This window comes from Poecile atricapillus, chromosome 4, assembly GCF_030490865.1.
Source record: "Poecile atricapillus isolate bPoeAtr1 chromosome 4, bPoeAtr1.hap1, whole genome shotgun sequence".
Classification (NCBI taxonomy): Eukaryota; Metazoa; Chordata; class Aves; order Passeriformes; family Paridae; genus Poecile; species Poecile atricapillus.
Window position 1 is genome coordinate 69062729 of NC_081252.1, and position 13749 is coordinate 69076477.

Below are 13749 nucleotides of genomic sequence, written 5' to 3' on the forward strand. Positions count from 1 at the left end.
AGTAAGACTGAGGTTCTCAGTGCCATTTTTAAAGAAATGTTTGTTGACTTTGAGCTGTTTAAGGACTTGAGATATAAATACTCAAGCTCATACACAGATTACAAAACATTTTCTTCCAAAGACATACTGCAGGATTTCTTATTTGTGGTTTTTGAAGTTGGTGTTTTTTGTTTGTTTTTTTTTTTTTGCTAGACAGCTTACCTGTTTAAAATGAACAGTTTTATTTGGATAGCCCTTAAGGAAAAGGCTTAATGAATATATGCAGTTATTCTTAAAACTCTCTGAAGAGCTCAATAAAAATACAGTAGATTCTTTGTAAGACTTCTGGTTTTAATTTTAAAGTTATGTTTACCAGGTAAAACTTTGTATGGGTGGAAATCGGTCTGGCTTATCTGTATTCAGTGTCTTACCTGAGAACAAGAGAATAAATACAAATAGGGCTTAAATTCTCCTGAAGCTGTACATGGTAAGTCCTCCTTGGATGGATTTTCCTACTATGAAAAGCCTGAATGCAGAGGGTTGCATAAATGGATGAAGGTGTGTATGAAATCTCTGTAAGAACTTCAGGGGAAAAAAAGGCCTCCAGATACTTTTCACAACTATCAGATGGGAAGGAGTTACACTGGATGTCATGAAATCAGCAGGGGCAATGACAAAAAGTTTGTCTTTCCAGGGAAGCACTGGCATGTAGCAATGGTGCGTCCTATATAAAACATTTATTTAATCGTGACCTTGCTCAGGTTTATTACCAAGCACCAGTAATAAAGAATCTATCACATTCCAGTAGCAGAGGACCTACTGGAGTACATCCAGAGGAGAGCCATGAAGATGTTTAGAGGACTGGAGCACCTCTGCTATGGAGACAGGCTGAGAGAGCAAGAGGCATTCAGCCTGGAGAAGAGAAGGCTCCAGGGAGACCTTGCAGCACCTTCCAGTACCTAAAGGGTCTCCGAGAGAGCTGGAGAGGAACTTTTGACAAGGCCATGGCATGATTGGGGAAGGGAGAATGGCTTTAAACTGAAAGGGAATAGGTTCAGATTAGATAGAGGGGAAGAAATTCTTCACTATGAGGGTGGTGAGGCACCAGGGTGGAGAAGCTGACCAGAGAAGCTGTGGATGTCCCAACCATGAAAGGGATCCTGTTCAAGGCCAGGCTGGATGGGGCTCTGAGCATCCTGCTCTAGGGGAAGGTGTCCCTGCCCATGGCAGGAGTTTTAAGTAAATGGTCTTCAGCAACCCTTCCCACCCAAACCATTCTGTGATTTTATGAAACTGGCTAGCTGGAGCTAAGTACCCTTGCAGTCAGGATGACCTCAGTAAGACTAAAGTTCTGAGTGCCTTTTTTAAGAAATGTTTGTTGACTTTGAGCTATTTTAAGGCATTGAGATATAAATATTGGAGCAAGCTATCTTTAAGATCCTTTTCAAGCCAAACTGTTCTGTGATTCCATTATGGTATGAAATGTGGTACACATTCCTGTAGCGTGTATATTGAGGTGGCCACCAACCCCTCACGACGTTGACCCCAAACAAATCCTTGGCTATTGCGTGAGGCACCACTGTGATGTGCGAGCTGGGTTTTCCCCGCATTTGCGAAGGGAGTGGGCTGGGCGATGCAGCCGGACGGAGATGGTGTGAGGGCACTGGTGTCCTCGGTGTGAGGGAAGCTGCCCCCGGGCCCTCAGAGGGGCGGAGGACACTTTGCTTCGGATGGAGCAGCACTCCCGCAGAAACAGCACCGTCCCGGGCCCTCCCGGCCGCGGCACCGCCCCGGGCCGCGCCTGCGCTCCCCGCGGGAGGCCGGGCCGCGCCTGCGCTGCGCCCGGGCCGGGCCGGCCGGGCCGGGGCCATGTTCGGCCGGGCCGCCGCCCGACCCAGCCATGTCCAGCGCGCCGCGCCGGCCGGGCGCAGCGGAGCCGGGCGGGCTGCGCAGGTGGGAGCGGCCGCGGGGGGACTGGGAACGGGGCGGGCAGCGCTGGGCGGGCGGGGATCCGGCGCTGTCTGTCCCGGGGCGGCTCCGGAGGCAGCTGCTGACTGTGCCGCCCGTGCTCCTCCGGCGAACAGCCCCTTCTCCCTTCTCACCCCCCGTGCAGGGGCTCCTTCGGCCTCCTCTGTCGGTGGGGAGTGAGGGACCAGCAGCCCGGGCAGGGTGTGTGGGCTCGGCGGGACGCCCCAGCCCGGCTGGGAGCGCTGGGGCTTGGTATCAGGCTGGAGTGGGCGGGGTGCAAAGCAGTCGTTAAACCGAGTAATTGTTTAAAATGGTTAGAGAAGGGTTTTATCTGTTCATTGCCGTAGCGAAAACTGACCGGATTTGGAAGCAGACCTTTTTGCCTGAGTCTGTGATTCTGAGCAAGCTGTTTGCTGTCTGTTGTTGGTAACTTCGAGCCCTCTGGGAGCAGGAAACTCCCAAAGCCAGACAGGGTGGAGGAGGAAGGGAAAGAAAACATGGGTGGTTAACACGGGAGTAAAATACCAAAAATCCTTCCTTCTCCCTTGTTGAGCTAAGGGAGAGACCTGGCACGTACAGAGCAGTGTGTTTGCTGTTACACATACAAAACACGGTGTATTTGCAGTGCAGAAGCTGCAGTACCTGATCGTTCTCTCTGGCAGGGGTGGCAGTGGGTCTGCAGGTGTGGTCCTTAGCCCAGAAGCCCGGTCGGGTGTTACTAGATGCTGCGATTGTGTTTTGTTTAGTAACCTGTCATTTAAGATGTCAAAGTTGTCAGAACCGAGGAGGAGAATGTAGAGAACTCAACCCTTAAGCAATTCCTGGCTGACTAACCAGCGTGTCTTAAGCACTATAGTCTGCTTCTTGTCCCAGGCCTCCTTGTGGGGGCTCTGCAACCACATCTGGTCAAGAATTTCCTGTGTGAAAGTGTTTCCACATAAACATTTGACCTACTTCTCCTTAGTCATTGCGTGGAAGTGTAGTTTCTGGACTTTTCTTTGAGTTTACTACTGGATGGGGCAGTAAATAATTGTCAAATAATGCACTGCTGACAGAGCATGGTCTGTGGATGTTGGCACATGTCCACAAGTCCATAAATATTGGTAGCAGTCTTCCCCACCATTCTTTTTGCAAAACATTTTTTTTGTTATCTAAATATTAACTGTTTATTTGAAAAATTTGATGTCTTAATTGCGTTTGTCAAAGATACTTTCTCAGCAATTGCACCAACACCATTGTTAAGTACATGTTGCGTGAATAAATTGATAAAAGTCACATAGCTGTATGCCAAATCAGATTGTCCATATTTGATTTTTATAGACCATGTTCTGTGACTGCCAGTGACTTGATTTCAAGATGAAAATTCTTGTTTTCTAGTTCGGTGCAACATCCACACCGCTGGCATCAAGAGCAGGAACGTAGAAGCTGCAATGATTCAGATTCTCTCATGGTTGAGGAATATCAATGTGGCCATTCAGACCACTGGTTGGAGAGGTAAGGAATAAGTGTAATTTTTTTAAAAATCTCCCATTTGCTGCATTCTTCTTTAGGACTCCAAGAAAAGCTTGGACATGTTTAGGATGAGTGTTTTCTTATAATAGGGTAGCACAGAGTTAGGAGATGATACCTGCATCATGCCTAAAGAAGACCATCAAGTTTGTCTCATTGAAATACATGCCATAGTATTAGCAAATATTCAAAATGAAAGGGTGAAAGGCTATGTACTGAAGCAGTAGTTTAAGCCCTGTATTGCTGAAGTCTTCAGTATTTGTATAAAACTCCTAATAAAGCCATTTGCTGTTATTTTCATACTTTGCTTATGCATCTTTATGTGTAAATGTGGGTAGACCATCTTTGTCTCTTCACAGTCCACTTGGTATATTCAGCTGTACTGCAGTTTTTAGTGAGCACCCTGTTTTCCCTACAGTCCCTTACTGAGGACAGTTTGAGATGAGATAGGGTTTTATGTCTGTTTATCAGACTTTTTGATTTGGGTTCTTTTTCCCTTTGAACTGAAGATTGATGAGAGGGAGGCGGTTTTTTCTCTCGTTCGGTCTCAGTTGTTTATTTTTTCTTATCAGCATTACAAGGTACAAGGAGCTATGTGCACTATGATAGAAAAGGGGTAAAATGGCTAACAAAGATCTTCTTCAAGGTCTTTTATATGTCCATTTACCCAATTAACAGATGCCAACTAAATTATTTTTCTTAGTGACCCAATGACCCAACACCTGTGTGCTTCACTGTGACATTTTCTACCCAATCACCTACTACTACCCAAACACCCCTAGGAGAGGAACATGAAGAAGAAAGAAGAAGGACAAGAGACAACACCCTAAATCCTCCATCTTGTCTCCTGTTCTCTAAACTACTTTTTCACCCAGTGATTTAAGAAACTTTCTAATCTACACATTTACACATTTCCTATCTAACTTTAACATTTGTTTTCATGTATCACCATGAAAACATGCACATGAATTTCATATTATATGAAATTCAGTGTTTCTTTGAATCCTGGAACTAAATATTAAAAGCAAGGGCACACAGTCTGTATCTCAGACTCCAACAGTTTTATACTTAGGTTATTCTGTGAGTATTTTGCTTGCTTTTTGGATAGTATAGACTAAAGACCCAAGGTTGAGGAAGTGGTTGAGACTGGTATCTTAGAGTCTGATAGCAAGGGTGAAAAGTGGTGAGTGCTGAGATATGTTCAGAAAACTGAACAGAATGTAAGAGGAAATGTTTTACTGAGTGTACAGGAAAATATTTTTTTATGTAATTCATACATTTCTGAGTATTCCACTGTATGAAGGTGATTTTTATTTTTGATGGAATGTTTAATATTGCTTCATTAATGAATGAGTCTTTTGAAGAGTTTAGGAAAGGCCTTGTATTCAGAGTGTTTTCTATGTCTTTGATGTGGTCATAAAAAATACTAACAGTAAGGCGTGAGTGTGAGACTTAAGTGGATGTACCAGCAGTGTTTTGTGTTTCTCTTTCGCTGAGTGGATATGTTCCTTTTCAGTGTGGAATCTTTGTCCTGTGTTACAATGACGTTGTCAGCTTGGATGGTAATTTCATCTGTTGATGTGAAACCATTTAGGGAAAGTAAGACTGTCAGCGAAATCTGCTTCTGTATTACTTCCATGACTTGCTAAATGTTGAGGCATTAAAATTAACAGAAGAGGGCAGGCTGAAGGTGACTTAGAACTGAGATAGAGAAGGAACATGTCCGTAGTTTTAGAGTTATAGAGATGGCTTTGTCCATTATTGCTGTTTCTGTTGTTTAAATGTGTTGCAAGCAGCAAACATTCATGTTGAATTCCCATTATTTTCTAGCTCTACAACATCAGAACACTCTAAGCAGCTTTCCAGTTGCCCCAGCTGGGAAGGTAGAATTGAAGAAGGCAAAACAATGAGGACATCAGATAAAAAAATGACAAAGTAGGTCTTGAACTATTGTTGTTTCTTGTTGCACTGGTTTTAGCAATAACGATCTGATGATCTTTGACTCCTTTACTGTGGAGGCTGGTGATTCAGCCAGCAATGTAACCTCTCTCCCTAGAGAGCCGTAAGGCTCCAGCTTGCCATACTCCCCCTGGGGGAGAAACCCTAGCTGATAGCTTACAGTTGTGATGAGCAAAAAGGAGTTGCCCCCCCCCAGCATGCCTTGTAGGCCATGGAAATTTTGTGTACTCCATGCAGATTCTATGTATCCCATTGGTCCTTCCCCTTTACTCTGCCCCCGAACCCTCTGTGAACTAGTCCTGATCCTCCTGTATGAACCCCTGCTCCCTCTGACTTTCTGGCTCTTCATCCCTGGACACCTCTGAAGAAGGAGCTGAATAAAACCTCCCGAAGAATTCCATACGAAGGCTCCGTCTCTTTCCTGCTGCGTCACCTGAAGAGCTGCATTCACTCAACAGCCCTTTTCAGGGCTCAGAGCTGTAATCACAGAGCAGCTGCAGACATGCCTGTGCCTCCAGGACATCCTTTTAAGGACACTTCTCTAGGAAGGTCGTGGCATTCTTACCATCACTGCCCACCACAACAAGTGGCACCTGAACAGGGACCGCAGCCAGTGGTTCCCTGGAGAAGCGTCTCCTGCAGCATCAGCTGCAGGAATTAAGTCACTCATGGGTTTTGTCTCTTCCCTGAGGAGAACCCCTTGTGTTTTAGCAAGGCTATCTGAAGGGTGATCGGGACTCTCCGAGCACCATCTGGGGATTGAAAGAGACTCCCCGAGGACCGGTCGATGGGTGACCACCCACCCAGCAGGTTTCTGTTCGCCCTGCGGGCTTTCCTTGCCCGAAGAAAAAGTGAGTTTCATTGAATTAGCGCTTTTTTCTTTTACCTTTTACTGCTGAGTGTGGGAGAAGAGTGAGGATGGGCAACAAACTAAGTCATCCAAAGCTCAGCCTTCCTCAAAGAGATGTTTATCTCCAAGTTGTGGGTGCCCTTGTTGCGAGGAAATTTAAATTTTCTAAAGGAGAATTGAAATGTTTTGTTAATTGGGTTTTTAAGTATTTCCCAAATGCAACACAGGATTCTCTTTGTTTAAATTCTTTTTGGGACGCTGTGGGGTAGAAGTTGTACTTAGTTTTAGCAGATGGGGATCTTTCAGTTTCCAAGTTTTTTCCTCTGTTCCATCTCATTGTTAAGACAGTGGATCGCTTGGGGAATGTTTCAGGGAAAGTGTTGGGAAAAGTTTCGGGTCCGCAGCTGAAATCACCTTTCCCTCCTTCCTCTCCTCATGTTCCCAAACCCTCTTCCCCGCCTGAGGGGCAGTCGGAAGGTGGTCATTGCCAAATGGTGCAGGGCTGCTGCCAACTCCCTGACACCTCCCAAACTTCTCTCTACCCCCGCTAGCGAAGGCCCTGCTGCCCTGGACCTTTCCCTCAACCTCCTTCAATGCCCTTGTACTGGCTTTCTCCTTCATCTAGTTTTGCTCTACAAAATGGCACCAGCAACATGGTCAGCCCTGCCGTTGTGTCTCCTTCTTGTCTAAGTTTTCCCACCCTTGCTCCACAAAATGGCCACTTTCCCACCTCTCCTCCACTTTTTCCCATGCTTTCCATCATGCCTGGCTCCTCCTGTCCCCCTGCGTCGATGGATGTAACCGTCTTGGGACCCCCCCATTCCATCAGTATCACCCCCTCCATCCCTTCCAGCCTTGGCTCCTCCCCAGTGGTCCAACTCCCTCTCGGTTCCCACACCACCGACTAGAAGTGGAAATGACGGTGACTGGAAGGAGGCCATATTGGCCTCCTTTCCACCCATCACTTGGCAGCTCCAGTTGGCCTGAAAAAGCCCCATGCAGCTATCTGGCACCTTCCATCCTCCTCGGAGGATGAGCAGCGAGTCTTCAGACTCTGATTCTCAGTCTGAAGATCGCTGGGCCAAGACCCAAAGGGAGGCCACCAAGGAGGGGGATTGGGAATTGGCTCATAGGATCTCTGCCCAAAAGCTGGGAGCTGCTTCCCTATGGGGAGCTAAAAGAACTATGTAAGGCAGCAAAGGAACACAGGCAGGGATCACATTTCTTTAAGAATCTAGTAGAAGCTACCTTCTCTGTGCACACATTAATGCTGCATGACATCAAAAACATCATGAGCTGCCTCATTTCCCCAGCAGAATATATGCTGTGGGAAAGGCACTGGAAGAAAAATCTAAAAACATAAGCTGACAACTACGCCTAAGATGCAAATCTGCCCAGCTTAACAACTGAGCAAATGGCCAGAGAAGGTAATGTTTTAAAACCCACTGATCAGGCCAGAGACCTGCCTGAAGCTGTTCTGCATGATATTGCTGCTGCTGCCAGAACATCACTGTCCCTCACCTCCAATGACTCTACCCCCACAAAAAGTTTCACTACCATCAAGCAGGGGTTCAATGAGAGTTTTATTAAATTTGTTGACAGACTAAAAGTTGTGCTGGAAAAACAGACTGAGAGCCCAGAAGGGAAGAAAGAAGTATTAAATAAAATGGCTATAGCTAATGCAAATGCCCAGTGCAAGGCAATTTTAAGAGTTCTTCCCGTTGACCCCAAACCCTCCATTGATCAAATGGTTGAAGCCTGTACCCAATACACATGATCAGAAAACACTGTGGTGCAGGCTGTGACTAAGGGGATTGTGGGTGGAGTGACTGGAGCATTTACAGCAGTAGCCGAGGACTTCCTAATAAATGATGTTTTAATTGCGGAAAGACTGGACATTTCTTTAAGGACTGTCATGACAAAATACGTGAATTGACTACCGCAAGCACCATCCATGGCCACAACAATGCCTGCCTTACCAGCAGCACCTGAGAAACTTCCAACAGTGCACAGAACAGCCCTGCATGATGACACAAAATCAGAAGCCATTCTTCCCCGCTCTACCATCCCAGAGCAGACGGGAGACCAGACACCAGCTCCAAGAGCTTGGCAATTGCCAGCGCATCAGAGCAGTTCAGGTGGGAACCCGGTGCCAGCTGGTAAGCGACCTATCAATTAACTTAATTGATGAGTGCTTCCACAAGAGTCCACCTGGAAAATACGGACCAGAAGACAGTCCTTGGGACATTTTAATTATTGGTGACCTGTTCAACTCACCTGAACAAATTTATGTAATTCCTGAGGTGCAGACAATATACTCAGGGGACAAAATTTTTGTCTCCCTTATGGGCACTGATGCACCCTACTATTTATTCCAAGGAACACCAATTGCACAGGCCTTTTTACTGCCACCTGTTTGGAAGAGGTTTCCTTCAACCCTACAGCCATGTGGATGCAGACTGTGGGTTCAAATAAACCCCTTATAGAGTGTGACCTGTTCTGCAGAGGGGAGAAGATCTGCTGCCCAGGCACGCTGGACACTGGAGCAGATGTTAACATCATTGCCTGTTTTGAGTGGCCAGACAACTGGGAACTGCAGCCCATGGCAAGGATGATCTTGGGGATTAGAGGTGTGGCACTTTCATATAGAAGAGAAATATTGTTGTAGAAGGTCTGGAGGGAAAAATGGCGACCATTCGACCATTTGTGGTGAGGGCACAAGAATTACCCTTTGGGGCAGGGACCTATTGTCCCAATGGGGGCCCTCTCTATCAGTCCCCAGTAGGAATTTTTAGTTGGGGCCGCTGTGGAGTGTGGAACACCCACCATTCCTCGACTCACCTGGAAACAAGGTCATCCAGTATGGGTCAACCAGTGGCCCCTTTCCAACCAGAAATTGCGTGCTTTGGAAGCCCTTGTGGAAGAGCAACTCTCCAAAGATCACCATGTTGAGACCAATAGCCCTTGGAACTCACCTGTGTTTGTTCTAAAAAAGCCTGGCAAAGACAGGAGGAGGCTCTTCCATGACCTCAGTGAGGTCATTGAGAGCATGGGTTCCCTGCAGCCCGGTTTGCCCTCACCATTGATGCTACTGTGGGATCGGAAACTTTTCATCATCGATACTAAAGACTGGTTCTTTAATATCCCACTCCATCTCCAGGACGCGCCTGGATTTGCGTTCTCTGTCCCCTCCCCTAACAGACAAGCCCCTCTAAAATGGTACCACTGGCTTGTCCTCCCACAAGGGAAGAAGAATTCACCAATGACATACCAGTGGTACATGGCACACATTCTGTCCCCCATCAAGAACCTGCTCCCTGAGGCAGTCATCCTGCACTACATGGACAGTATTTTGGTCTGTGCTCCCACTGATGCTTATCTGGACATGACTTTAAAAAAACCATAAAAGCTACTGAAAGAGAAGGCTTTGAGATCTGGGAAGACAAGATCCAACAGGCCAGCCCCTGGACCTACCTCGGACTTCAAATATGTGAGCAGACCATTGTGCCCCAGCAGCTGATCATCTGGGACGACCTGAAGACCCTGCGGGACCTCCGTCGGCTCTGCTGATGCATCAACTGGGTATGTCCCCTGCTGGGGATAGCAATAGAGGACCTCAAACCACTTTTCAATCTCCTCTGAGGCAGTGAGGACCTGGACTCACCGTGTGCCCTCATGCCCGAGGCCTGAGGCTTCATCACCAAGGTCCAGGAGGCCCTGTCCTCTCAATCAACCCACCAGTATGAACCTAGCCTGCCCTTCAACATGGCCATTTTAGGTAAGGGCCCCTGTTTCATGGCCTTATCTTCCAATGGGACGCTCACTCAAGGGACCCCCTAATCATCCTTGAATGGGTGTTCTCCCATCACCAGTAGACTAAAACAATTACCACCACACAAGAATTAATGGCAGTATTGGTAAGGAAGGCCCGAGCTCGTCTCCGCTCTCTTGCAGAGTGTGATTTAAATGCATTCACCTACCGTTGGCCACTGTTGGGGATTTGGAGCATTTGCTCCAATTCAAGGAGTCTTCAGTTTGCCCTGGATAGCTACCCAGGCCACATTTCAATCCATTATCTCAAACATAAATTGCTCAATTGGGCTTTAATTTAGTCCCCAAATATCTCCAAAGTAAAACCCCTCTCAAGGTTCTGACCATTTTTACTGACAGCTCAGGGTCCTCTCACAAGTCAGTAATGACCTGGAAGGATCCCAGGACACAGAGGTGGGAGTCTGACGTCCAAGTGGTAGAAGGGTCACCACAGCTTGCTGAGTTAGCAGCCATTGTCAGAGCATTTGAGAAGTTTCAAGAGCCTATAAATGTGGTCACTGATTCAGCATATGTTGCAGGGGTAGCTATGAGGGCAGAACATTCCTTATTAAAAGAAATCTCCAACCCAAATTTATAGCAGATGCTTTCCAAACTGATTCATCTTATCTCCCACAGTAAGCATCCATTTCATATAATGCATATGAGGTCACACACTGACCTCCCTGGTGCCATCACAGAGGGAAACAGGAGAGCAGACGCACTGCCATGACAGCTGGGATGATGAACATGCCGGTCATCTTTGCTCACACCTTTTTCCACCAGAATGTCCCAGCCCTCATGTGCATGTTTCACCTCTCGAGAGATCAAGCAAGAGCTATCATGGCCACCTGCCAGAACTGTCAGTCCTTTCAGTTGCCATCCTTAGGCTCTGGAGTCAACCCCAGAGGCCTCAACAGCTGCCAGGTTTGGCAAACAGATGTAACCCAGTTCCCATCCTTTGGAAGAATTTGGAAGGTGTCAGTAGACACCTTCTCAGGAGCAGTGTTTGCCTCAGCCCACGTGGAAGAAGATGCAACATGTATCATCAAGCATCTTCTGGCGTTTGCCACCCTAGGAGTCCCCAAGGAAATAAAAACTGACAGTGGGCCTGCTTACACCTCCCTCATATTAAATGCCTTTTCCAATCAGTGGGGGGTGAAGCACACCACAGGCATTCCTCATAATCCCACAGGCCAGTCAATAGTGGAATGGACCAATGGTACCATCAAGCGAGTCCTTAGCAGTGGGGAGGGACAGAGACAATGTCTCCCACTGAGAGACTCTGTAAAGCTCTCTATGTGATTTAATTTCCTAAACTGCTCATTTTCAGTGCCAGCCCCAACCCCCTCCCCTCCATACCCTGGCACTTCTCAAATTTGGCCCAAGTTAAGCTGGACAAGAAGCCGCCAGTGCTGATTAAGGATCCTGAGACCTGACAAATAGCAGGGCCTTTCCCACTGATTACCTGGGGGAGGGGATATGCCTGTGTGTCAGCTCCACCTGGCCCAAAATGGCTCCCAGGGAAATACATCAAACCTTATTTAGGGCCAACAAACACTGCCCCTGGCAAAAATATCAAGAATTCCTCCAAGTCTACCACAGAACCACAGGATCAAATATCAACTGCCTGGAGATGGAAATGCTGTAAGACACAGCTTCTACAAAGACTACATCACCCCATCACCAAGTCCCAGACCAAACACAACACCGGAAACAACAATGCCAAAAGCTGGGCACATCCTAGCAAGTTTTCTGCTACCCCCAGTTGTCCCCTGACCCTCACTTCCCTTTAGACTTACCTTCCCCATGCTTACCTTCCCGCTACAGCCCTCTTCCCTCTTTACTAAACTTCCCAACTCCACCTATACCTTCATTCTTTTAGTCTTATTAAGGAAAGGGAGGATGAAGAAGGGGGATGAAGAGTATAGGGGAAAATCAAAGGGTATGAAGGTATTCCCTCCTCTTCCCCCAAAGGTCTAATAATGTATGTTTATACACCCAACAGAAGCTCTTTTCCCAGCCAAAGATTAAAAACATCTATCTTAACACCCACCTCAACACCACCAGGATGATCATCTGGATGCTCCTGATGGCTTAGCATGTCCTTGGCTGGATGGTCAGCCAACCCAGCCATAATGTGTGGGTCACCCTGGCCAGGACCTTACAGCAGAACAATATGTGCCTGCCCATGGGCTCAGTCCATAACTCACTACAGTCATGTCTGCTGGGGATTCCCCTCAGGCCCAGTGAACACCCCTTTGTGGGGAGATGGCCCAACCTGATAGAGAGCACTATGGAGGGATGGAACTGGTGGATAGAGAAGTTTCCTAAGGCACCGGAGGAACCTAGAGAATTAGACTTGTTGGGGTCATCCAAAGCCAGTTTTTGCTTTAACTTTTATTTCCTTAACCCTTCAGTTAGTTACACTAAGGATGTAACCCCAACCAAGAAAATTTACAATTCAGCCGAGTGGTGCAACTGCACAGTTGAGACATCATTTGACTCCTCCAGTTCTGTCTTTCCCAGAGTGCTCCCCCTGGCTGTGTTTCTTCTCTGTGGAGACAGGGCCTGGGGTGGAGTTCCCTCATGTCTCAGAGGAGGTCCCTGCATTTTTGGCCAACTTAGTACCCTCTCCCCAAACATCACCCTGTTACAAGATTGGAGACAGAAAAACAAATTGGCATGCCAAAAATGTACTCTCACCGGATCCGATGAAAATTGTGGTTCTAAATTTACTGATTGGCCAAAGAATTAACGGGTCTCAGTGTCCATCTTCCTCCCGTGGGTGGCCACTGCAGAAGGCCTGGGCAAAATTTCGCATTTGGGGTGTTGGCTTACTAAACAGGCCAACAGAACATCTAAGGCACTCAGCACCCTTGTCAAAGATGAAGAGATGACCAGACACGCCACCTTGCAAAAAGCGTGCAGCGATTGACTATCTCCTGTTAGTCCATGGACTCAGCTGACAGAACTTTGAGGGCCTCTGCTGCTTTATCCTGTCAGACCACAGCCAGTCCATATCCAGGAGCATCCAGCTGCTCAAAGAAAATGCCAAAGAGCTTCAGATGGAGAAAGACCCAAAGTGGTTTACGAATTGCTTTAGACATTATAGACTGAGGGGCTGGGTTGTCTCTTCCCTTAATAATGTGTTGTAGATTCTTTTGGTTATTGTGTTTATGTTTTCATGTTTTTACATTTCTTAAAGAAAGCTATAGGGGAGGCATTCTTAATAAAGAAGGAGGGAGTTGTGGAGACTGGTAATTCAGCCAACAATGTAACCTCTCTCCCTGGAGAAAAAGCCCTAAGGCTCCAGCTTGCCATGCTCCCCCTGGGGGAGAAACCCTAGCTGATAGCTTACAGTTGTGATGAGCAAAAAGGAGTTGTCCCTCCAGCACAGGCCATGCAAATTTTGTGTACCCCATGCAGATTCTATGTATCCTATTGGTCTTTCCCCTTTGCTCTGCCCCCGAACCCTCTGTGAACTAGTCCTGATCCTCCTGTATGAACCCCTGTTCCCTCTGACTTGCTGGCTCTTCATCCCTGGACACCTCTGAAGAAGGAGCTGAATAAAACCTCCCGAAGAATTCCATACGAAGGCTCCGTCTCTTTCCTGCTGCGTCACCTGAAGAGCTGCATTCACTCAACAGCCCTTTTCAGGGCTCAGAGCTGTAATC

General features: G+C 47.1%; 1 protein-coding gene across 1 annotated transcript in view; it reads left to right on the forward strand.

Moving 5' to 3' along the window:
* Window positions 1-1679: 1679 nt before the first annotated feature.
* LOC131578852 (uncharacterized) overlaps window positions 1680-13749 on the forward strand; it is a 28948-nt gene continuing 16878 nt past the window's right edge. Inside the window, exons 1-3 of the mRNA XM_058838089.1 lie at window positions 1680-1932; window positions 3325-3441; window positions 5287-5391. Of these exons, the coding sequence (XP_058694072.1) occupies window positions 1880-1932; window positions 3325-3441; window positions 5287-5391 (275 nt within the window). The 5' untranslated portion in view covers window positions 1680-1879. The remainder of the gene's footprint in view (window positions 1933-3324; window positions 3442-5286; window positions 5392-13749) is intronic.